The 25,907-nt window shown below is 40.3% G+C and overlaps 2 protein-coding genes across 2 annotated transcripts in view; one reads left to right on the top strand and one right to left on the bottom strand.

Annotated features, from left to right (window-relative positions):
- Positions 1 to 2,907, bottom strand: part of ADAT2 (adenosine deaminase, tRNA-specific 2) — a 25,359-nt gene extending 22,452 nt beyond the window's left edge. Inside the window, exon 1 of the mRNA XM_006834611.1 lies at positions 2,812 to 2,907. Within this exon, the coding sequence (XP_006834674.1) occupies positions 2,812 to 2,907 (96 nt within the window). The remainder of the gene's footprint in view (positions 1 to 2,811) is intronic.
- A 280-nt stretch (positions 2,908 to 3,187) lies between these two features.
- Positions 3,188 to 25,907, top strand: part of PEX3 (peroxisomal biogenesis factor 3) — a 44,846-nt gene continuing 22,126 nt past the window's right edge. Inside the window, exons 1-2 of the mRNA XM_006834610.1 lie at positions 3,188 to 3,349; positions 19,630 to 19,761. Of these exons, the coding sequence (XP_006834673.1) occupies positions 3,277 to 3,349; positions 19,630 to 19,761 (205 nt within the window). The 5' untranslated portion in view covers positions 3,188 to 3,276. The remainder of the gene's footprint in view (positions 3,350 to 19,629; positions 19,762 to 25,907) is intronic.

Raw genomic sequence — 25,907 nt, 5'->3', positions numbered from 1 at the left:
AACTACTGACCTTGCAGTTTGCAGCCCAATTCATAACCACTACGCTACCAAGGCTCCAAATATATACTCCTCATATATATATGAGATGACTGAAAATTCTCTGGGTTGGGTCAGGCATACCTTAGTCCTCAAAGTGCCATATTTGCTGTTTAACACTTAAAGAGGTCTTTTGCAAATCTGCCCAATGCAATACATCATTTGATTTCTTGACTGCTGTATCCATAGGTATTCATTGTGGAGTCAAGCAAAATGAAATCTTTGATGACTGCTTTGTATACTGTGTTTATCATGATGTTGCTTATTGGTCCAGTTATAAGGATTTTTGTTTATTTATAGTAAGTTACAATCTATACTGAAGGCTATACTATAAAAAAGGCTTCAAGTTTTCTTCACATTTAGCAAGCAAGGTTGTGTGGGGACTGAAAGGTACCCAACAACATGTGTGTCTATTGTGTGTTCTCTAGTCAATTCTAACTCATAGCAAAGCTACCAGACTGAGTAGAAGCGCTCTATAGGTCCCTAAGCTGTGATCTGTACAAAAGAATATCACCATGTCTTTTCTCCCACAGAATTGCTGGTGGATTCACACAGCCAAACTTTCAGTTAATAGTCAAGTGCTTAACAACTGTTTTACTAGGGCACACGGAAATTTAAATATAAAATTTTTCATATTTTCAGCCCTGGTATTACAATGACTATGTACTCAGCTGGTAACCAAAAGGTCACCAGTTCAAACCCACCACTGTACAATAAAAAGATGTGGCAATCTGCTTTGACAAAGGTTTGCAGTCTTGGAAACCCTTTTATGAGAGTTCTGTTCTGCCCTCTAGGGTTGCCCTAAGTCTTTATCAACTTGATGGAAACATGTTTGGTATATACACATTTTTTTTCTTTCTGATGAACTCTAATACAGGTTATATTGATGTTGTACTGGTAGCGTAGTGGTTACGAATCGGGCTGCAAACCGCAAGGTCTGCAGTTCGAAACTACCAGCCGCTCCGCGGGAGAAAGACGAGGCGATCTGCTCCCGTAAGGATTTACAGCCTCGGAAACCCTGTTCAGGGTCGCTATGGGTCGGAACCGACTCGACGGCACTTAACAACAACAACAACATAGTCCTCCTAACTTAATAAAATTATATCTTAGAATTTCTAAATAACTATTTTCCTGTTTTTAGAGTCTAAGTAAACTAAAGTAGAAATTTTGTAGTGTAATCTCTTTAAAATGAAAAAACACACAAGACCCAGGAATGAATTACTTGGTTGTGTTTGCCTGCCTGGTCCTATCAGAGCCAAAATTAGATAGATCTTGTTGTTGTTAATGTGCTGTGGAGTCGGTTCCTACTCATAGCGACCCTGTACAGGGTTTCCGAGGCTGTAAAGCCCCATCTTTCTCCTGCAGAAAAGCTGGTAGTTTCAAACTGCTTACCTTGCTGTTCGCAGCCCAATTCGTAACCACTACACTTCCAGAGCTCCTTTAGGCCTTGTATAATGTCCCAGTATAATATTCTTTTGTGTCCGGGTTCAAACTAATCATTTAATTTACCCCTCCATATACTGTTTTGGTTCTTTGTATTGGCCATATATACTTTATACTTATGCTAGGAGAATGGGAGCCTCCTTCCTACTGTAAACAATACTGGACATTTCAAGTTATTTAGTACTCACATTAATCAGAGATTAACTTACTGTCTCCAGATTTGTCATTTGTGTGATTCTGATCTCACAGCTTCCCTACAGAACAGAGAAGAACTAGTCCCGGAAGTTTTCCAAGGCTCTTTACAAAAGCAGACACATCTTTCTCCTGCTAAGCAGCTAATGGGTTCCAACTGATGGTCTTCTGGTTAACAGCTATGCACTTAACCACTGCACCAACAGGTCTCCTTGCAAATATATACCAAGGAGCCCTGGTGGCACAATGGTAAAGAAACTAGAAAGGTCAACGGTTCAAATCCACCAGCCACTCTGTGGAAGCAAAGACCTGGCCATCTGCTTCCACAAAGATTCCGCCTAGGAAACCTATGGAGCAGTTGGATTCTGTTCTGTAGGGTTACTATGATTCAGAATCAATTCCACAGCAAGGGGTTTATGGGTGATTCTATTCTAACCTTAAATTCTTCTCAGAAGCACATAGCCAGTTGTCCTACGAGTAAACTAGTCAAGGCAACTCTAGGTGCCTCTGAGTACAACTCTGTTGTTTTCAAAGGCTGCTTATTTGGATGTAGATAGCCAGACCTTTCTTCCTAAGCGCCTCTGGGTGAACTGGAACCTCCAACCTTTCAGTTAGCAGCTTAGAAATTCATACATTGGATTATATGCAAATGTAATTAAAGCCCTTAATCAGCAGTCCTAAAGAAAGTAAGGGAAGGAAGCTGCAGACAGATGTAGAACGAATGAATGAATGAATGTGACAGTACGTGAGCTTATTTTCTTTCATACCGCTGTCAGAACAATTTTCCATCCTCAGCTTCTTTCCTTCTACTAAATATGTTACAAGGGCCACAAGTACAAAATAATGCGGTTGAGGATTTAAGTTTGTGTCCAGCGAAAGAGGTGGCAGCACGTGTCAGTAAGAGGCTGAATGGGGTAAAGTTCGTAACAATGAAACAGAAGGTATCTTTCTTTTCCTTTCTTCCTTCCCCCAAACTACTGTGAGAATAGACTAAAACAGATATTATGGCAGTAAGACCAGCTGTTCACTCAGAGAATTTGAGCACCATGGTGGTTATGGTGACAAGACAGTGCTCAAATGCCAGACTCGGGAGGAAGGGGCCTCCGCTACTGGAGAAAGTTCCCACCCGCAGCTCCTCACCATGTGCATCGCTGCCTCCATCCACTTCTCGATCTCCTCCGCGGACACCGAGCACACGCCGCCCGGAGCCTGCGAGGACGCCGACTTTACCTCCATGCCGAACCCGATCCGCTGCGCTCTCCTCCAGTGGACCCTCGGCTGAGCAACTCGAGCAGCGGAACGCAGTGACTGCGGGCTACCGTTTCCGGAGGGACCGAACGGCACAACAACCGGGAGCGAATTCTGGACGGACCTGCGCGCTCTGGGCGAGTGAGCGGCGGAGGCGCCGCGGCCGTAGTTATAGTCAGTGCAGCTGCTCAGCTCTACTACACGCCCCCTTTCCACTCCGGTGACAGGCTCTACGGAACGTCGCGTTTGAGATTTCTGGCGGACACCCGCTGCATTAGCCGGGCCCGGTGACGAAGGAACGGTTTCCTGCTGAACCACCCGCCAACCCCTAGGCAGCTCGTAGCCCCGGGGCCGAAGATGCTGAGATCTATGTGGAATTTTCTGAAACGTCACAAAAAGAAATGCATCTTCCTAGGCACGGCTCTCGGAGGTAGGGGACAGAGTCCGTGGAAAGAGGGCATTAGCAGAAGGGAGTGGGGAGAGTTGTGATTTCCTTCTAAATGAGGGCGACCCCTAGCCGGCATGTGCGGAGAAACCCCGAAGGTCTTTCGCTCCGTGTCCTTTGACCTCTCACTGCCTCTTACTGTGTTTCGGTTGCCCTTTTTTTCTCACGACTTTGAGAAGAACCACCGCAATTCTGTTTCTGTTTTAAGACACCTTTCTCATACAGACACATTTTGTTCGTTTGTTTTGGACCATTTTATTATGATTTGGATGTAAGTTAAACACATGGCTTTTAATGCTATTTTATGACCTTCCTGTGAGTTCTTTACTTCTATTTGACACTCTCGAACTTTTATATTTAAGTATATTAAGTGTCTTTGAAGAGTCTGGTGACGCAGGTGAGTAGGGGCCCAGCTGTTAATCAAAATGTCACCGGTTCAAACCCTCCAGTTGCTCTGCGGGAGAACGATGTGGCATTGCTGCTTCTATGGAGATTACAGACTTGAAAACCCTATGGGGGCAGTTCTGTTCTCTCCTGTTGATTCGTTATAGTCAGAATCCACTTGACTTTGACCCTTAACTGGAGTTTCATAATATTGCAGTTGTTGTTGTTATGTGCCATGGAGTCGGTTCCGACTCATAGCGACCCTGTTCAGGGTTTCCAAGGCTGTAAATCTTTATGGGAGCAGAAAGCCTCATATTTCTCCCGCGGAACAGCTGGTAGTTTCGAACTGCTGGCCCTGAGGTTGGCAGCCCGATTCGTAATTCACAATAAAACATTTTTTTAAAAAATCAATAAACAGGTATCGCTGCCATTTTAGAATACAAAATTTGCTAAGAAAATGCCTAAGGGGTGTTATGTAATCTTGCTCAGGGTATTAAAAGTTGGGATCAGTGCCCAGCTAGACTCCATGGTACTTAACAGTGGCAACAAAGTTGATATACCATTGCTCAGACCAAGAGAGGATTAAGAAATAGGTAAGATAAAAATCTTGAAACCTTATTTCATCATATGATAACTCATGTTCTAATATGCAAAGATATGAAGAAACAAACAAGAAGCCTTGTGAATTATACAAGAAGGAAATCTAGGAACATTAGGGTAAAAAGAGGGGCTTTTTAGAACTTGAGCTTTTAAGAAATAGCCTTATCACTAGCTACTAGTACATGGTTTGGTAACAGAAGTACTTAAAAATCAAGAACAGAAGTTTCCCAAAGATTTTGGTTGCTTTTCTGTTATTATTAGATTATAAAACAAAACAAACACCCACTACTGTCCACTTGGTTCCAACTCAGTTACCCTGTAGGACAATGGTGGGGAATCTTTTTTTTTTTTTTTTGACAAGAGCCACTTGGATATTTATAACATCACTTCATATAAATTTATGTTGCTAATTCGCCATGGCAGGGCCAAACCAATGATTTCATAAACTTATGTGGGCCCACGGGCCAGGCAGATGTCCCCACCTCTGATATTGGTCAAAGTAGCACAGCTCCATAAGGTTTCTAAGACTGTAAATCTTCACAAGAGCACACGGCTTCACCGTTATCCTGGGGACCAGCTAGTGGCTTTGAACCTCTGACCTTTTGGTTTGCTGTCTAACACATAACCCACTGCACTATCAGGGCTCCTATTTGATTATATTACCCAAATTTGCCATTCACAATACTCTTACTTAGCATCAATAATTCAGATTTGGTGATTTTTTTTTTTTCCTTAAAATCTTAAAACAGGCTTCTAATTGATAAGGCAAGGATATCTCTTGTATATCTCTGAGGTCTCTCACATATCAACAATGAGCATATATATTGTTTTTAGCTAATTATTTGAGAATACTGTACAGATAAAATGCATTTTCTGATATCTTCAACCTCTAATTTCTAAGCTACATTTAAATTATGCTAAGACTACTGGGTCCTGTTTTATCTGTAGAAGCGAATGGTCTGTACCACCACTCGTCTATCTGTCTGTCATACTGGGGAGTCTTGCATGTTGCTCTGATGCTGGGAGATGTGCTACCACTATTTCAAATACCAACAGGGTCACCCATGGTGGACAGGTTCCAGAGGAGCTTCCAGACTAAGACAGACTAGAAAGAGGGAAAAGGTGGCCTACTTAGGAAAAATTAACCACTAAAACCTTAAGAAGAGCAGCAGACCATTGTTTGATATAGTGCTGGAAGTTGAACCCCTCGGGTTGGAAGAACACAGTGGCTGCTATAGGCTCACACATAGGAATGAAGGTGAGGATGGTATGCAGGACTGGGCGGTGTTTTGTGCTCTTATACATAGGAGTCTACTCAATGACATCTACAACAACAATTATATATGTGATGGAAGAAATACAAATAAGTATTTTTACTTATATATACATTATGAAGGAAGAAAAATCACCTCTCTTTACTGGGCTACTAACCACAGGGTCAGCAGTTGAAACCCACCAGCCACTCCATAGGAGAAAGATGAGGCTTTCTGCTCCTGTAAGACTTACAACCTCAGAAACCCTACACCTGGTCACTATGAGTCGGAATCAACTCAATGGCAGGGGCTTTGCTTTTTTGGATGTCAGTTTTCACAGCCTAATGGAAGATTAGAAATAATCACAGGAGAAGCATGAGAATATATTTAAGAGCTGGATCTAGATTTCAAAAACAAACAAACTCTTGAGAGTGTTATAATTACAAGTGGAATAAAAAAGTTAAGAGGCACAGAAAGAGAAAATATTGTTAGTGCTTTACAAAAAAGGAAGTCAGTCTGAAAAGACTACTTAGTATTTATTTAACCATGCTTAGTATTTACTTAAGAGAGCTCTGGTAGCATAGTGGTTACGAATCGGGATGGGAACCTTCAGGTCAGCAGTTCGAAACTACCAGCTGTTCCACAGGAGAAAGATGACGTTTTCTGCTCCCGTAAAGATTTACAGCCTCGGAAACCCTGTACAGGGTCGCTATGAGTCAGAACCGACTCCACAGCGCACAACAACAACAACAGTGTTTACTTACGCCTCCTAATTTGTTTGCTTTGGAGGAAAGGTCTTGTCATGTGTTAGATTTCAGTCATTCTAATTTTTAAAATATTTATTGAGTGCTGTATTGTTAAAGGGAGTATGACTAGAGCTACATGATTTATGGAGATTGTAATAGTAATGTTGTTGTTGTTGTTAAGTACTGTTAAGTCGATTCCGACCCATAGCGACCCTGCATAGATAGGGTTTCCGAGGCTGTAAATCTTTATGGAAGCAGAAAGCCTCATCTTTCTACCATGGAACTGCTGGTAGTTTCGAACTACTGACCATGAGATTAGCAACCTGATTTGTAACCACTCCCAGAGCTCCTTGTTAATAGTAATAGCAGCTGTTATTGTCAGTTGCTGTCAAGTTGATTGCAACTTATGGTGATCGCATGTATTCCAGAGGAGAGCTGCTTCTTAGGAGTGTTTTGGCTGTAATCTTAATGGAAGCAGATCACTCAACCTTTTCTTCCACAGTATCATGGGTGAGTTTGAACCACCCACCTTAGGTTAATAGTCAAGCACAAACTGTAACTACCAGTTATTGGGTGCCTAGTGTGCCTGAACTCTACTAAGCTCTTTCTGTTCAGTGTTGGTGATAATAAGCTTGTTTTATTATCCTCATTCAAACACACGGGAACTAGAGCTCCACGAAGCTAACAAACTCAGAGTTAGTAATGAGGTAACTGGAATCGAAACCCAAACCAAACTCACTGCCATCAAGTCAAACAGTATCATTAATACCACATACAAGTAAAATTCTGTTGAAGATAAATCAAAAGCAGTTGCAGTAGGGAGCTGCCATAAATTCAAACTGGGTTCAGAAGAGTAGGTGGAATGAGAGCTATCATTGTTGACATCAGATGAATCTTGACTGAAAGTAGAGAATATCAAAAAGATGTTTACTTGTGTTTTATTGATTATTCAAAGGCATTCAATTGTGTGGTTTATTAAAAAAAAAAAAAGGATAACACTGTGAAGAATGAACCATTCCAGAACACTTAATTGTGTTCAAGATTAATCTATATGTAGACCAAGAGGCAGTTTACAACAGGACAAGAAGACACTGAATGGTTTAAAATCAGGAAAGGTGTGCAGTAGGATTATATCCTTTCATTATACTTATTCAGTCTGTATGCTGAGCAGATAATCCAAGAATCTGAACTATATGAAAAAGAATGTAGTATCAAGATTAGAGAAAGAGACCTAAATGTGGATCCCAGAATTATAAAGGTCATCAATGAAAAAACAGGGACAAATTTAAGGGCTCTAATCATGGGAACACACAGACTATGAAACATTGCAAAAATTACACAAGAAAAGAAGACAAAATAAGTGACTGGAGCATTTTAAAAATTAGAAATTTATGTGCATCAAAAGATACATAAAAAGGGAGCCCACCGAATGGGAACATAATCTTTTGCAATGACATATCAGACAAGGGACTAATTTCTAAAATCTATAGGGAGCTACCACACCTCTACAGGAAAAAGACAAAGTAATCCAACTAAAAAATGGGCCCAGGACATGAACAGAACACTTCACCAAAGAAGACATTCTGGCAGCTAACAAACATATGGAGAAATGTTCATGATCAATACCCATTGTTGTTGTTGTTAGGTGCCATCAAGTCAGTACTGACTCATAGCAACCTTATGAACAGGAGAACAAAACACTGACTGATCCTAGGCCAGCCTCACTACTGTTGCCACGCTTGAGTCCATCAATACTGCCACTTGGCCAATCCATTTCGTTGGGGGTCTTCCTCTTTTTCTCTGACCCTCCACCTTATCAAACATCACATCCTTCTCCAGTGACTGGCCCCTCCTGACAATATGTCCAAAATATGAGAGACAAAGTTTGGCCATCTTGGCCTCCAGGGAGCACTCTGGCTGCACTTCTTCCAAAACGGATCTGTTGTTTTTTTGGCAGCCCATGGCACTTTCAATATTCTCCTCCAACACCATTACTCAAATGCATCAATTCTTCTACAGTCTTCCTTATTCACTGTCCAGCTTTCGCATGCATATGAGGTTATTGAAAATACCGTGGCTTGGGTCAGGCGCACCTTAGTCCTCAAGCTGACATCTTTGTTCTTTAACACTTTAAAAAGGTCTTGTGCAGCAGATTTGCCTAATGCAATACATCATTTGATTTCTTGACTACTGCTTCCGTGAGTTGATAATTGATCCAAGAAGAATGAAATCCTTGACAACTTCAATCTTTTCTCCATTGATAAGAGGGATATCGTGGAATGAGGGATATCATTGCTGGTGTCCAATGGATCCTGGCTGAAAGCAGAGAATATCAGAAAGATGTGTACATGTGCTTTATTGACAAAGGCTTTCGATTGTGTGGATCATGACAAGCTGTGGACAACATTGCGAAGTATGAGTATTCCTGAACACTTAATTGTGCTCATGAGGAATCTTGTACCTTGACCAAGAAGCAGTTAGTTGTTCGAACAGAACATGGAAACACTGAATGGTTTAAAATTAAGAAAGGTGTGCAACAAGGTTGTATTCTTTCACCATACTTATTCAACCTGTATTCTGAGCAAATAATCACAGAAGGTGGGTTCTATGAAGAAAAACGTGGCATCAGGATTGGAGGAAGACTCATTAACAACCTGCGATGTGCAGATGATACAACCTTGCTTGCTGAAAGTGAAGAGAACTTAAAACATTTACTGATGAAGATCAAAGAGCACAGCCTTCGGTATGGATTACATCTCAATGTAAAGAAAACAAAAATCCTCACCACTGTATCAATAAACAACCCTAGCCATTAGAGAGATGCAAATCAAAACAACAATGAGATATCATCTCAAACCAGCAATAATAGTGAAGTTAAAAAATACAGAGGATAATAAATGCTGCCAAGGATGTGGAGACACTAGGACTCTCCTATGTTGCTGGTAGGAATGCAAAATGATCCAAGCACTCTGGAAAACAGTATGGTGCAACCTCAGAGAGTTGGAATTAGAAATACCATATGATCCAGCAATTCCTCCACTTGGTATATATCCACAAGAAATAGGAGCCAGAACTCGAGTACATGTCTACACACCAATGTTCACTGCGGCACTAGTCACAATAGCAAAGAGATGGAGACAGCCTAGATGCCCATCAGTGGGAGAATGGATACACAAACTTTGGTACATACAAACAATGGGATATTATGCTACAGTGAAGAATAACAAGAAAGCTGCAAGCCACCTTATAACATGGATGAAACTTGAGGACATTATGCTGAGTGAAATTAGTCAGTCACAAAAGGACAGATATTGCATAAGACCATTATTGTAAAAGCTTAAAAAAAGATACCTATACTAAAATGAAAAAACAATACATATATATATTTTTTTGTTAGTTATGGTGGTGTTGGAATGGGAGGGTTTTGGGGAAGTGGAGGGAGGTGATGGTAGAGCACAGGGTAGACACATACACATCATAGTTTGGGTGTTGGGGAGGGCAGTACACAAGTGGAAGGGGGTTGAAGAACAAGGTAGATAGGGGAACACTGAGACAGGTTTGTAGGGCTAAAGGGGACAGAGGTAAATAGTGATGCATGCTCAACCTTGGAACAACAGAGCTCTATGATACAGTGATCAAGACAGTTTGAAAAGGGGAAATAATACTGATGCTTGACTCTCTTAATGTTTATTGATTTCCCTTTCCTACTATTGTAAAATTGAAATTTGAGTTGGCTAGAAAGGCATGTCGGGAAACATGATTACAGAAAGCTTGTAAGCCCGTCTTCAGCCTATAACTGATTGGAATACCTGAAAGGAGTTCTAGAACTTGCCCAGTGAAATAGGCCTCCTGTGGAGCCTTTGCAGTGTATAGGACCTTAGGTGGAATCCTAAGCCCTATTCAGAACCTTCTGAGGTGGGACATCCCCACTAGAAAGTACAAGCAGACCAGCCTGGAACAGCTAGAGCAACAGAAGATACATCTTCAAAGAAAGATCATCAGGGAAAACCCAAAACAAAAATGACAGTATGACTGGCTACTACAAGAATAAGCATGGTGTTCACCAGGAAGCCATCAAGGCAAGCAATCAAGTTCTTTCAGGACAAACCCCCCTTTAAGACTGAAACTCAAAGGGAACACTGAGCAGGCATGTAAGCTTTCTGGTGTCCATATTAGTCTACTGGTGAGTGGAAGAGAGGGAACATCAGCAATGAAGAAATGGGCTGAGTTCAATCACGTCCACAGACTCCCATAGACTTGGAGATCAGAGAGAGAAGATGGGCTGGTTGGTCCAGAATATGGTGAGACCTGGGGATACCTGAGCCTATGGACAGGGACATAGCCACTGAGGTCTAGAGCTGAAAGTGAAGTATCCAGCTGATATAAAGTGAGAGGGGTCACACAGGAACACCCAAAGTTGCAGCTAGTACCCATTTGACCTAGCCTTGATGGCTTGATAATCAGAACTTGACTAGAGGAAGATTAAAAAAAAGAACAAAGTTTGATAAAGGAAATGAGGGTAAATTGCTACAATTTGATGAACTTGACCTATACTCATGGAGGTAGTAACTCTAAATACCAACAGAGAGGAAAGGAGTCTTCACATCAAGTATCAATGCTATCCCCTCTGTACACAGGGTAGATAGGGATGGGTGACTTAAACATTGGCCATCTAAAATGAGGGGGTGATAAAGGCATGAAGTGACTGGCTTACAAGGTTTCAAGGGGGAGTTCAGTTTAATAGTGTGGGTGGGGAGAAAGAGTTCCCACTGAATAGTTTTCATCTTGTCTAGATGGGGCTAGTTAAAAGAAATGGGAATATGATTCTTATGATTCAATAATGAGTAATTGTTACTATGACTAATTGCCACTGTCACAATTGTAAAAGTAGAAGTTTCATAACAAAAACAGGGGAGTGCTTAATCTTACATTCTAGAAACAAAGGACCCTAGCTAGGATCATCAAGGGGGAAGACCACAAGCGGAATGTGACACCTTATCCAGAGAAGTGGCAACACCAGAGATGGGGACAAAGAGAGAGGAAGCATCTGAGGACTCTAGATTCATGGAAAGAGAGGAACTAAATGCTGGCGGCCAGGAGACAGACTTGCAAAATGTGCCCTTTGTTGGTGTAAATTATTATTATATATGCCAGAGTGCTTTTAAAAAAAAAAAAACTAAAGTGAATAGAGAGAAACACTGTTAGCTAATGGTACATGAAGGGGATTATAGTCATTGTAATGAGAGAAACACTGTTAGCTAATGGTACATGGAGGGGATTATAATCATTGTAATGAAACAAGGTATATGATTTGTTGAATGTAAAACTGATGATCTGCCCTGTAAACTTTAACTCAATCCACAATAAAAACCTTAAAAAAAAAAGATGAAAAAGACTATCAACAGTCTACTATACACAGATGACACAAGACTTGGCTGCTGGGAACAAAAAAGATCTGAAGTACTTACTGATGAAGATCAAAGACTATAGCCTTCAGTATGGATTGCACCTCAATGTTAAAAAAAAAAAAAAAAAATCCTCACAACCGTACCGATAAATAACATCATGACAAACAGAAAAAACATTGAAGTTGACAAAGACTTCGTTTTGTTTGGGTCTACAATCAGTACTCCTAAACACAGCACTCCAGAAATCAAACACTGTATTGCATTAGGCAAATCTGCTTCAAAAGACCTCTTTAACTTGTTAAAGAGCAAAGATTTTACTTTGAGGACTAAAGTTCACTTAAATCAAACCATGGTTTTTTTCAGTCATTCTTATACAAGTGCAAGTTGAACACTCACTGAGAAAGACAGTAAAAGAATCCATGCATTTGAGCTAAGATGTTGGTGAGATCCAGGCAATACTGGGCCCACATGGTCAAAGGAGACGGGGGCTTCTCCCAGAGTCAACAGAGAGAGAAAACCTTCCTCTACAGCTGATACCCTGAATTTGGACTTCCAGCTTCCTAAACTGATAATGAATATGTTTGTTAAAGCCATTCCACTTGTGCTATTTCTGTTATAACAACAATAGATAACTAAGTCAGGGTCAGTTACAGCAGGAAGGACTGTTCACAATCTCAGAGACATACTGCTTTTGATTAGTTAAATATTTCAGTGCATGGCACTGCAGAATAATGTGTTGGACCGTAAGGTCAGTTTGAACAACAAGGTCGGTGGTTCAAACTCACCAGCTGCTCCTTGGAAACCCTATACAGGGTCGCTATGGGTTGGAACCGACTCACTGGCACTTAAAAACAACAAAACAATTGTACATTAACAGGAAGCTGCCAGAAATTCAAGCTGACTCAGAAAAAGATGTGGATTGAGGGATATCATTGCTGATGTCAAATGCATCTTGGCTGAAAGCAGAGAATACCAGAAAAATGTTTACTTGTGCTATATTGATTATGCAAAGGCTTTCAACTGTATGGACCATACAAACTATGGATACCATTGCAAAGAATGGGTATTCCAGAACACTTAAGTGTGCTCATGTGGAACCTCTACATGGAACAGAGCCAGTCCTTCAGACAGAACAATGGGACTCTGAATGGTTTGCACCAGAGTTGTATCCCTTCACCATATTTATTCAGTCTGTATGCTAAGCAGATAATCCAAGAACCTGAATTATATGAAGAAGAATGTGGTATCATGATTGGAGAAAGACTCATCAACAGTCTGCTATACATAGATGACGCAGGACTTGGTTGCTGGAAATGAAGAAGATTTGAAGTACTTACTGATGAGAGCAAAGACTACAGCCTTCAGTATGGATTGCACCTCAATGTAAAGAAAGCAAAAATACTCTCAACTGGACCAACAAACAACATCATGATAAACCAAGAAAAGATTGACGTTGCCAGTGACTTAATTTTTCTTGATCAAATCAACACTCATGGAAGCAACAGTCAAGAAATTAAACAATGTATTGCATTAGGTAAATCTGCTACAAAAGACCTCCTTAAAGTGTTGAAGGGTAAAAATAAGAGCTTGATTTTAGTGATGAAGATTAAGGACCACAGTCCTTAGTAAGAACTGCGGTCCATACCAATATAAGAAAAGAAAAGAAGAAAAAAAAAAAAAAATCCTCACCTCTGGACCAATAACATCATTATTGTAGAAAAGAATGGATTTGTCAAAGATTACATTTTGCTTAGCTCCAATATCAGCACTCATGGAAGCATAGTCAAGAAATGAAATGCCATGTATTGAATTAAGCAATAAACAATGTTTGTTGAACTAAGCTGATCTATTGCACAGGCTTATTTAAAGTGTTCAAGAACAAGGATGTCAAATTGAGGATTAAGATGTGCCTGACCCAAGCTTTGTTATTTTTAATAGCCTTATATGCATATGAAAGTTAGACAGTGAATAGGCAAGACCATAGAATAATCAAGGCATTTGAGTCATGATGTTTGAGAAGAATATTGGAAGTGTCATGGACAGCCAGAGAAAAAACAAATTTGTGTTGGAAAAAGCACAGCCAGAATGCTCCTTGCAAGTCAGTTTGGCGAGACGTCATCTCTCATACCTCAGACATGTTATATTAGTAAGGACCAGGACCAGTACCTGGAGAAATGGAAGGTCAGCAAAAAACAGGAAGACCCTCCAACAAGATGTATTGGCGTAGTTGCAGCAGCAATGAGCTCAATTGTAACAATTGTGAGGGTGGCACAGGACCAGGACCAGGACCCAGGACTAGTCAGGGTTTTCTTCTCATGTACGCAGGGTCTGTTTATCAGTTGGGACTAACTGGATGGCATCTAACAACAACTATACATACAATAAAGATTTTCTTACGTTACAATGAAGATAAATTAGTATATTAGATTTCTTGATATATTTCACATTTTAAAGAATTATATTTTGATCATCTTGCTTTATTCGAGTGTATTTTGTTTTGTACAGGTTAAAATAACAAAATAACAAATGTTTCTCTTAAAGGAAAAAATAAATAACAGTTTGAGGACACTGAGTCAACCCAAGCCATGATGACATTTTCAGTAGCTTCTTATGAATATGAAATTTGGATAGTGAATAAGGAAGACCATAGATGACTCATACATTTGACTTACGGTGTTGAATAAGAAAATTTGAAATACCAGAAACACAAACAAATCTGTGTTGGAAGAGTTACAGCCAGAGTGCTCCTTAGAAGCCAGAATGGTGAGACTTCATCTCTCATACTTTGGAAATGTTATCAGGAGGGACTAGTTCCTGGAGAGGGACATCATGCTTGATGAAGTGGCAGGTTACCAAAAAAGAGGAAGATCCTAATGAGATGGGTTGACTCAGTGACGGCAACAGTGAACTCGACAATAACAACAATTGTGAGGATGGGGCAGCACCAGACTCTGTTTCTTTCATAGGGTTGCTCTGAGTCAAAACCGATTTGACAGAACCTCGTAACAACAATCATAAGGTCAGCAGTTCGAATCCACCAACTTCTCTGCAGTAGAAGGACAAGGCTGTCTTTTCCTATGAAGATTTACAGCCTTGAAAACCCTATCTAGGGTTACTATGAATTGAAACCACCTCAATGGCATACAACAACTGTAAAGTATAGGATAGGAGTCCTGGTGATTCAACTACTAGCTCTGGGCTGCTAACCAGAAGATTGCCTATTCATACCCATTGAGCAACTCAACAGGAGAAAGACCTGCTGATCTGCTCCCATAAAACTTGTAGCCAACCAAAGCCTTCTGATACATTTCTACTCTGTCACATGGGGCTGCTATGAGTCAAAGTCAACTCGATGGCACCTAACAACAACGGAAGTATAGGCTATAGCTGGGTAATGACAAAAGATGAATTTGAAAAAATAGCTGGAGTCCATATTCTGAATGGTGTTCTTAATTAACCATTCTGCATAATTTAGACATCATTCTGTGCATCAGTTCTCTCAAACTTTATTATTAGCTGCTGTCAAGTTGGTTCCAACTTATAGCCAGTGACCCATGTGTACAACAGAAGGCAAACACTGCCTGGTCCTGCGCCATCCTCACAGTTTTTGCTGTTGGAGCTCATTGTTTAGCCACTGAGTCAGTCCATCTTGTGGGAGATTTTTCTCTTTTTTGCTGACACTCCACCAAGCACGATGCCCTTCTCCAGGGACTCGTTCCTCTTGATACCATATCCAAGTTTATGACATACATGAAGTCTCTCGATCCTGATGTCTAAAGAATGTTCTGGATATACTTCTTCCATAACACATTTCTTCATTCTCCCGGAAGTCCATGGTATATTCAGTATTCTTTACCAGCACCATGATTCAAAGGCAGCATCACTTCTTCTTTGGTCTTGCTTATTCATTGTCCAGCATTCTCATGCATGTGACGTGATGGAAAATAGATACCATGACTTGGGTCAGGTGCACCTTAGTCCTCAAGGTGACATCCTTTGCTTGTTAACACTTTAAAGGTATCTTTAGCAGCAAATTTGCCCAGTGCATTCTTGTCCAATTTCTTAACTGCTGTTTCCTTGGAGTTAAAGAAAATTAAATCCTTGGTAATGTCAATCTTTTCTCCATTTATCATTATATTACTTATTGATCCAGTTCTGAGGATTTTTTGTGTGAGGTGCAATCCATACTGAAGGCTGTAGTCTATGATCTTTATCAGTAAGTGCTTCTTTCAAACAGTAAGTGCCATCAAGTTGGTTCTGACTCATAGGGACGCTGTTTAGGGTTTCTGAGTAGTGACTGGTGAGTTTGAATAGCCAACCTTGTGGTTCAAGCCAACCATGTGCTTATCCTAAACTCCACACCAAGACATCAAGACTTTAGTATGGATAAAACTCCCTTTAAAGAACTTAATAAAAATACAGAAATCTTTAACCCATGTCTGGAATATGTCTCAAAAACTCCTTAATTCAGCCAGTGTTTACTTAGCTTTCAATGTATGGTAGTCCAAGTCTAATGTATTGGGGAAGTTGTTGTTGTTGTTAAGTGCTGTCGAATCAGTTTCAACCCATTGCAACCCAGTATAGGGTTTCCAAGGCGTGGCTGGCTGATGAGCTTGATCTACCGACCTGGGGTTCAAACCTACTTTGCAGTCGAGGTCATTAACCCACAGAATCCGATGTATTGGGGAAGTAGCATCATATAATACAAGACATTTGGGGATGTTTTCATAATTCTTTCTTACAAAAGTGACTCTGATATAAGTAGAACAAGAAATCCACTTTAAGACACATATCTGTGTATAATGGCAAGGTATTGAATGATTCTAAACTCATAAATGATGCAATGCAATATGCTTTACAAAAGCACTTTGTATATACAAGGTGGATTAGAAGGATGTGAGAGCAGAGATGAAAGAGTTAGAAAGCTGTTGAACCAGTTTAAGAACGTTCATGTTCAGAGTCTGTGTGAAGATAGTGGTGGTGGTGCATGTTGTTGAGTTGTTTCTGACTCATAGCAGCCCTGTATAGGGTTTCCAAGGAATAGCTGGTGGTTTTGAACCATCAGCCAGTAGTCCAGTGCTTATCTTACAGCGCCACACCAAGACTCTGACAGTGGTAGAGGACAGTGAAGCGTCAAGACTTGAAAAATGTTTCTGAAATAAATCAGAATAGCAGATCTGTTGGATTAGGAACAACGTTAATCGTGTTTTCAAGCTGCTGTTGAAATTAGTAACCAACTAAAATGTTTACATTGTAGGAATTTACGTCCAAGAAGAAAAGGCTAAGCAATGCGTTTAAAACAAATGTCCTTTACTTAGGATAAGGAAAATGATCAGAAAGGTTCTGAAAGGAAATCTCAAAATATTTTACATTTATTGATGTATTTTGTAAATGTTCTGATTACTCATAAATAAATTCAAAGCTACAGCAAAATGCATACAACTCCAGCCTTTTTTTTTTTTTTTTTTTGGATGAAGAAATTTAGATCCAGAGAGAGGAAGGGGCTTACTCAAAATCACCTAACTTGTACTCGTAGCCATTGATCCCTCCTGCATTCCTGATCAGAATTCAGACTATCAGTCAGCTGCAGACAGCTCTGAGCTCCAGAGTTAACTAATGAGGCCTCTGCCCTCATTCTTACTTTCCTAGGGAGACAAATGCGACAAAATCAGAATTTATGAATTTGGGGCATGAGAACCTGAATGAATTACACCTCGTATAGGAACTTCTTTCTGTGCTAACTCCAGACAAGTACGGAATTTGGAATGTGAGCTTAATTTGCTGATCTTCTCATATCTTTAATTAGGACATACATTCACCACATTCCTGGTATGGCTCTGTAGGATAAGCACTGGACTGCTAAATGCAAGGTTGGTGGTTCAAACCCTCCAGCCACTCCTTGAAAACTTTATACAGGGTCACTATGAATCAGAACTGACTCAACAGCACTTAACACAACAACAACACTACATTTACCAAACATAAGAGTTCTTTATTTTAATATGACACTTTTGAGAACCTGATGAAAGTAGTAGACCTTGTCCCAGGACATGTGTTTGTTTTTCATTTTGTACCTCCCCCACCTTTGGCAAACAGATCAAATCCATTTAATTAGGTTGTGCACCATTCTTCGGTTCTTTTTGGTAGATATTGGGACCCACAAATGGTTGAAGACAGGTAAGGGTTATCTACTGTCTTAAACTGGCTATGAGTTACAATGGCACTAAATCCTGCCACACATGAAAGCACCTGTTATCAAACAGGGTTAAAAAACAAAACTACAGTTGCACAACCTGTTGTATAAATTCGTTGGAGTCCCAGTGCTCTCTCCTTTTATAGTCCTACAACAGAACCGTGCGTACAAAGTTTACCTGACACAAATGCAGCAGTCAGTATTCCAGTGGTAAGCTCTAGCTGGCCATTGAGGTCACTCATTTGCCCAAGAATCCTCGGAAATAGCAGCTGAGGACTCAGAGCTAAACTATCCATAGGGATTAAGGGTTGCCTAGGTTTTTATATTCTGGTTCAGATGAATGTTAGTACAACACTGTAGCTAATGCATTATCTGGAACACCCCTAGTTTATGAAAATCCATGTCTTCTTCATTATATAGAAATCCACACTATTTGATGCTGACCAGAAATTAGCTGATGCATTTCGATCTGGAAATAACAGCTTTTGATCAAATGCTAACCAGCAACCATGTTGGTGGATTAATATTCCCAGTTATGGCAACTAAGTGCCCCTAAAGTATAGAGCAAAATGTATACTTTTATGTCACTTGTCTATGCTGAAATGTGAGTCTTAGTGTGGCACTATAGAATAAGAACAGGACTGAGGTTTAAACTCACCAGCCACTCCTCGAAACCCTATACAGGGTCACTATGAGTTCAAAAGTGACTCAACAGCACTTAACAACAATAGTGCTGAAATGCTTCAGAGTAAATTGCAGACTGCATGACACCACCTCTGTTTTCTTACTGTATTAGCGTAATGGTTACCAGTCAGATTGCTAACCTTCAAGGTCAACAGTTTGAAGCTACCAGGTACTCCATGGAAGAAAAATGAGGCTTTTTGCTGCCATAAAGATTTATAGCCTCAGAAATCCTATACAGGGTTGCTATGACTTAGAATGATTCCACAGCACACCAACACCACCAGAAAATTTGGGAATTTCTACCTCCTTCAGCCTTTTTCCATTTCAGCTACTAATTTTCAGATAGTTGAAATTGAATTCTCTCTGCTTTCTAAGGGAGATTTTTCTAACACATGAATGAATGAATAAATAGATAACCTTCTTAACTACGTTTCTTTCGCTACTAATTTATATAATAAAATATTTTTTTAAATATGTTCATTGAAGAAATTACAGAGAATATAGAAAAACCAACAGAAAGGGGGGGGTCCTGTTACCCCACCGTTGATCAGTGATCATTATATCATATAGCAATATGACCTAGATAATTCCTTGACTTAACTATTTAACAATGTGGTTTTTAATAGCTGCATTAGATTCCATTGTATGGATAGGCCGTAATTTATTTAAATAATTCCTTACTGCTGAACGTATAGAGGATCTCCAGTTCACTATTAAAGACATCTGAGGAATTCCTTCCTTCTGCTGACCTTCTCCTGATTAACCCATCACGTCCTTTGTCATTAGCAAAGAGACCATTAATACCGGTCTCTTTTTCATTCTTTATAGCCTAGTCAGCTACACAGTTCTGCAATACCATTTGTTAGAAAGTTTATCATTTTTAACTTTTCTCCAATATAAACCTTATAATTGGATGCAGCAGATTAAGCCTACTACTTGGAAACGTCAACATTTAACCTGGATAGATATACTAACTTGGTTTTTAACGTGATTTTAGGAGTATATATCCTGGGAAAATATGGACAGAAGAAAATCCGAGAAATACAAGAGAGGGAGGCTGCAGAGTACATCGCTCAAGCAAGACGACAGTATCACTTTGAAAGTAACCAGAGGACGTGCAATATGACCGGTAAGGCAGAGGGAAGTATATGCACATGCCAACAGCCGCTTGACGTTTGTGTGAATGTGCACCCCTCCAGGACAAACTTTAGAGGAAAAGACAACGAAGGCATGGTAAACTTAGGAAGTATTTATGTTCATGAACTAAAACTATCATTTTAATATTAATTTTATAAATCAGCATTGTTGTTTGAAATTAAACGTTTGTTCATTTTATTCAGTTAGCAAATGAACAATAAAAACTTAGTCCTGACCTTTGGAGTTTATAATCTAGTGAGAGAAAAAGATGATGTACAACAAATAACTTAAGACAACCTTGGCTGCTATAAGGAAAATAAAGTTGTGGGAGGGCAAGGGGTGTTCTTTAAGATGCGTCCATCCATCCATCCATCCATCCATCCATCCATCCATCCATCCATCCGAGAAGTCACTTCTGTTTGAGGAGGTGACTCTTGAGGAGAAACCCAGAATGCCTCAGGCACCAATAAATTCAGCGTATTCAACATACAGCAAAGAACCACTTAGCTGGAGGGGAGCCAGCTACAGGACAGTGACAGAGAGTGAGCTGCAGAGGCCGGCCTGCTGGATTCCACTGGGCTTTGTCTTTAACTAGTGCTAGTGAAACAGAAGCACCACAGAGGGGTGGCTTGAACAAGACGTTGATTTTCTGACAGTTTAGGAGACTGGAAGTCTCAATTCTGGGCACCAACTCTAGCTGAAGACCTTCTCTCTGTGGGCTCTGGAGGAAGGTCCTTGTCCGTTTTGAGCTTCTCTTCCTGGGGTTGGTCTTCAGGTCTTTCTTCATCTCTGGTCCTTTCACTTGCTTGTTTAACCTGCCTCTCAGGCAGTCCCCTGGGTTACAAATCCAGGGGATTTGTAATAAGAGTTTCATTCCTAAGTCTATCTACAAGTCAAATTTGTACCTAAGTCAAAACAGTCAGGTAGGTTTTGACTTAGGTTGGTACCTAACATTTGTTAGTCAGATGTTTGCCTTACTATATACTTTGTGACACTGTAGAATAGGCACTGGACTGTTAACCACAGGGCTGGTAGTTTAAACCCACTGACTGCTCCACAGAAACCCTATACAGGGTCACTATGAGTGATTCCATGGTACTTAACAACAACTCTGCATAAAAAACACCAAAGAGGCACTTCCAGATACTCTAAAATATCAATAACATCATAATATAGTAATAATAGTTACTAACATAATAAAGCTTTGATGTCAATCACAGAGTAGCACTGGACTTTAAAAAGTACGTAGAAACATGGAATTAAAGGATAAAAACAAAAAATGTAAACTTTATTTCTCAACATTAGCTCCATCAAGGTCAAGATAGTTTTGTAAGCAATGGTACCAGGCATTTATTGTATCTCTAAAGAACTGAGGGTCCTGGTAATTTAACAATGTCAAAACTGTCTTTTCATCATTGTTAACTAAAAGGAAAAAAAAAAAATGGACAGGTGCCCTTTAAAGACGTTTTAGGGTTAGGAAACCAGAAGAAATCAGAAGGAGCCAAATCTCTCTGGTGAAGCTTTCCCAGACATATTTCTGCTAAAGTTCTGATAACTTGCTAAAAGTATTCTCAGAACATGGAGATACTATTGCTCTTTGACCTTCCAGAAAGATCCACAAGCAGAATGTCTTGAGTATTCAAAAAACTGTTTGCATGACCTTTGCTCTTGCCTGGACTGTTTGCATTGACTAGGCCACGTCCACCTCTTGGTAGCCATTGCTTTAATTGTGCTTTGTCTTAGGGGCCCTACTGATAAAGTCTTGTTTCATCTCCTGTTATAGTTATTCCAAGAAATGCTTCAGGATCTTAATCCCACTTATTTAAAATTTCCATTGAAAGCGCTACTCTTTTCTGCAGCTGATCTGGACACAACAGTTTTGGCTCCCACTGAGAACAAAGTTTTCTCAACTTGAATTTTTCAGTCAAAATTGTATAAGCCGAACCAATTAAGATGTCTGTGGTGTTCACTCTTGTTTCTGCTGTTATCTTCAATCTCCTGCAATTAGGACACAAACAGGACTCATTGAAAATGTCTGTTCTGCTGGTTTCATCTTCAGCAGCATCATGCCCCTTCTTAAAACAAGTCATCTCGCTGAAAACTGCTGATTTCTCTGGGGCATTGTCCCCATCGACTTTTCATAAAGCATCAGTGATTTCATCATTCTTCTACCCAAACTATATTATAAATTTGATGTGTGTTCTTGCTTTAATTTTAGCAGAATTCATGTTATTCTGAGAGGGACTCTTTTCAAACTGATGTCTCATCCTTGTTAGTGCCTCACACTAGGTAGATCCTGCAATAACAAGTTAGACATACAATAACTAGTACCAGTTTGTGTGGCGCTGTGGGTGAATGCGCCAGACTCCAAAGTTGTTTGAACTGCAAAGTCGGCGGTTCAAGCTCACCAGCGTCTCCTCGGAAAGCCTATACAGGGTCGCTGTGGGTCGAACAGACTCTACAGCACTTAACAACAACAACCAGTTTACTTTGGGGCAAAAATTTTTTGAAATACGACTGCAGTTTTCTCATGATACCCATTTTCGAAGACCCCTCAGATATTTGATATAATCTGCTGTTTGAAGTTGGTTTTTAACTACAGGTTGCCTGAAGTTTGTAACTAAGGCACCCAGGCTGTTTATCTAAAAAGAAATCATTTAAGACACCCTATGATAATTCTGCCTTGTTAACATAACAAAGGCCACCTGTTTCCAAATAGGATCATAATTGCATGCAAAGGGGTTAAGGTTTACAACACATTATTTTGGGAGGACAGAATTCAATCCATAATAGGCCTTTCTGTTGTTAAGTTCTTTTGAGTCAGTTGGGACTCACAGGGATCCTGTATAGGGTTTCCAAAGACCGGCTGGTGAGTTTGAACCACCAACCTTGTGGTTCAAACAACCTTGCAGTCTAGTGCTTTATCCCACAGCGCTACAATAGTAAAGAGAAAATTTGTATATTTTGTAAATTTACTAAATAGGTGGAGGTGATGATGTGAATAAGGATTCCAAGGCTGTAAATCTTTATGGGAGCAGAAAGCCTCATCTTTTTCCAACAGAATGGCTGTTAGTTTTGAACTGCTGACCTTGAGGTTAGCAACCCAACTCTAAGCTACCAGAGCTCCTTAAAAAGGTGGCTACAGACTGTTAATGGCACAATTGTGTACACTAAGTTAGTCTTAGTTAATGGTAGTAATTGAACCTCCAGAGGTAGGAACTACTGCAAGAGTGACCATAAACAATTCAGCCTGCCCAATTTGAAAGGAGACCTGGTGTGACACTAACACTCTAAACTACTTACTAAATGCAAGGTCGGTGGTTCAGCCATTCTTCACAAATCCTATCCTGGTCTCTGAGTAGGAGCTTAACAACCATCTAATGTGAGGAGAACACGGTATTACATTCCACTTGGCATAACTCACTGAAGATTCAGTTCTCAAATCCATATCAGACCTGGTTTTCTTCTTTATTATTTAAAGTTTAATTCTTTCTGTAATCATTCTTTTTGAAGAACAGTTGATTTTGCAAGAATTTATAAAGGTTTTCCGTGATCCATTTTTAAATAATTATTTTTCAGAGTTAAAAAGACTTTATTATTAGCTCATTTGCCTCGTTTTATAAAGAGGTTCAGAAGGAGATCAAAGGATACAGTCAAAGCTACCTCTGGGTTATAACTCGTCATATTTCAAGTAAGAACTGTTGTTGGTGTTAAGTGCTGTCAAGTCATTTCTGACAAATAGCAACCCTGTATAGGATTTCCAAGGAGCAGCTGGTGAGTTTCAACTGGTGACCTTGAGGGTCAAACCAACCTTGGGGTCCAGTGTTTATCCTACAGTACCACACCAGAACTCAGAGAAAATACTGTTATCTTATAAAGCAAGATGAGACTTTCTATTCCTGCAAAGTGTGTGAATAAAGACTAGACATTTTCCTGGTGTGTAAGTAAGCATGTCACAAGCAGTGTGATGTGCCTTCGAGCACTTCTCATTTTATCTTGGATTTAGCTATCATAGCCTGTGCTTGAGATCAAAGGGAGTTACAGCACACTCTGCAGTAACCCACATCCACCTGTCACCTGTTCAGAAGATGCTCACAAACTAGAGTATGTCTGAGAGCACCAAATGCGGATAATACTTAGAATAGCTCTCACTTACTGAGCATTTCCCATGTGCTGAGAAGCAGTGTTCTGGCTGCTCTAGATCTTTCAATTCTATGATAACTCTCATCCTATGTTACCCTTGAGTTACAGATGAGGAAGGAGGTCAAGTAACTTGTTCAAAGTCACACAGATTCAAGGCTGGTGAAGGATCATTCTGTGATTTGTGGTTGAACAGATTATTTAGCATGGATACCAGGTGGCAAAAGGAAGACATGAGTGCTGTCTTCAGTTATTTCTAGAGACTGGGCATGTTTGTTCAGTGTTAATACAGATGGCTGATAGAAAAGAATAGACTTGTCTTTGCTTGGATAATCTAAAATGAGGAGTAAGCTGTTATCTCAGGACATTTATGGAAGACCCCTCTTGAATCATATCATTATGCTACATGATCGTTAAACTAGTTCCCTACTAAACCTGTTTTCACAATACAGGACTCTAGCGCTTGCTTTTTCTTTAAGGTAACATTAAGTTGAATCTACCTATATACTAAGTACACTACTTGCTCACCCACCTCTGAACTGTTACTGTGATCTAAACACCTTCAGGCCACAACATATTGAAGCCACAAAGTGCAGCACTGACTGAGTGGCTGCCAGCCAACCAACCCACCGCTGTAGAGTCGATTTGGACTCACAGAAACCCTACAGCAGAGTGAGACTACGCCCCTAGGGTTACTGAGACTATAAAGCTTATTGGAAGCCAACAGCCTCATTGTTCTCCCTGTAGTGGTTGGGAGGTTTGAACCACTGACCTTGTATTAAACAGTCCAATGCTTAACTCATTGTGCCAGTAGTAGAGCTAAAACTTGGATTTTCTATAGAAAAAGTATGGATTTTGTGATTAATTGTTGTTAAGTGCTGTAGAGTTGGTTCTGACTCACAACCCAGTGTAGCGTTTCTGAGGAGCAGCTGGTGGGTTTAAACCACAGATCTTGCTATCAGCAGTCCAGTGTCTGTCCTGCAGCACCACACCAGGACTCCTGCCTAATCATGAAGTGGGAAATGAACCCTAAAATTTTCCCTTACAGAATTATCTTTAGATGTATTTTCATTTTGTTATTGTTAGCTATTTAGTATTAGGAATGCCTTTTAAATTATGTGTGCATTTTTCCAACATTGTTTTATACCACGTTGTTGTTAGAGGCCATCAAGTCGGTTCTGACTCATAGTGATCCAGTGCACAACAGAACCAAGCATTGCCCAGTGGTGCACCAGGTGCAAATTCTTGTTATGTTTGAGCCCTTTCTGGCTGTCTCTGTGTCAGTTCATCTCATGGGGGGAGGGGGGATGTCTTCCTCTTTTTCACTGACCCTCCATTTTACCAAGCTTGATGTCATTCTTCAGGCACTGGTCCCTCCTGGTAGTATCTCAAAAATGTGAGAAACGAAGTATCACCATCCTTGTCTCCAAGGAACATCCTGGCTATACCTCTTCCAACACAAACCTGTCTGTTTGTCTGCAAGTCCCTGGTACTTTCAGATGCCTTTGAATTATAGTATTGGCGAAGAATAATGACAGTACCGTGGACTGCCAAAAGAACAAGTCAGTCTGTCCTGGAAGAAGCACAGCCAGAATGTTCCTTAGAAGCCAGGATGGCAAGCTTTCGCCTTTCACACTGTAGACATGTTGTCAGGAGGAACCAGTCTCTGAACCTGCCCGGGCCTGCACCAGCCTCACCATTGTTCTCTTTGAGCCCATTGGTACTGCCACTGTGTCAGTCCATCTCATTGGGGCTCTTCCTCTTGTTTCTGACCCTCCATTTTACCTAGCATGATGTCCTCCTCCAGGACATGGTCCTGAAAGCTTTGCTCCAATCACGTCCTCATGGTCAACTCTACTTGGGGAAGCAGCTCTTCCCCAGTCGTATTTTGAGTTCCTTCCAACCTGAGGGCTCATCTTCTGGCCCTCTATCTGACAGTGTTCTGAGGGGCTCATCTTCTGGCACTCTATCTGACAGTGTTCTGAGGGGCTCATCTTC

The sequence above is a fragment of the Chrysochloris asiatica genome, unplaced genomic scaffold (genome assembly GCF_000296735.1).
Source record: "Chrysochloris asiatica unplaced genomic scaffold, ChrAsi1.0 scaffold00013, whole genome shotgun sequence".
NCBI lineage: Eukaryota > Metazoa > Chordata > Mammalia > Afrosoricida > Chrysochloridae > Chrysochloris > Chrysochloris asiatica.
This window is presented reverse-complemented; position numbering and strand designations above follow the sequence as displayed.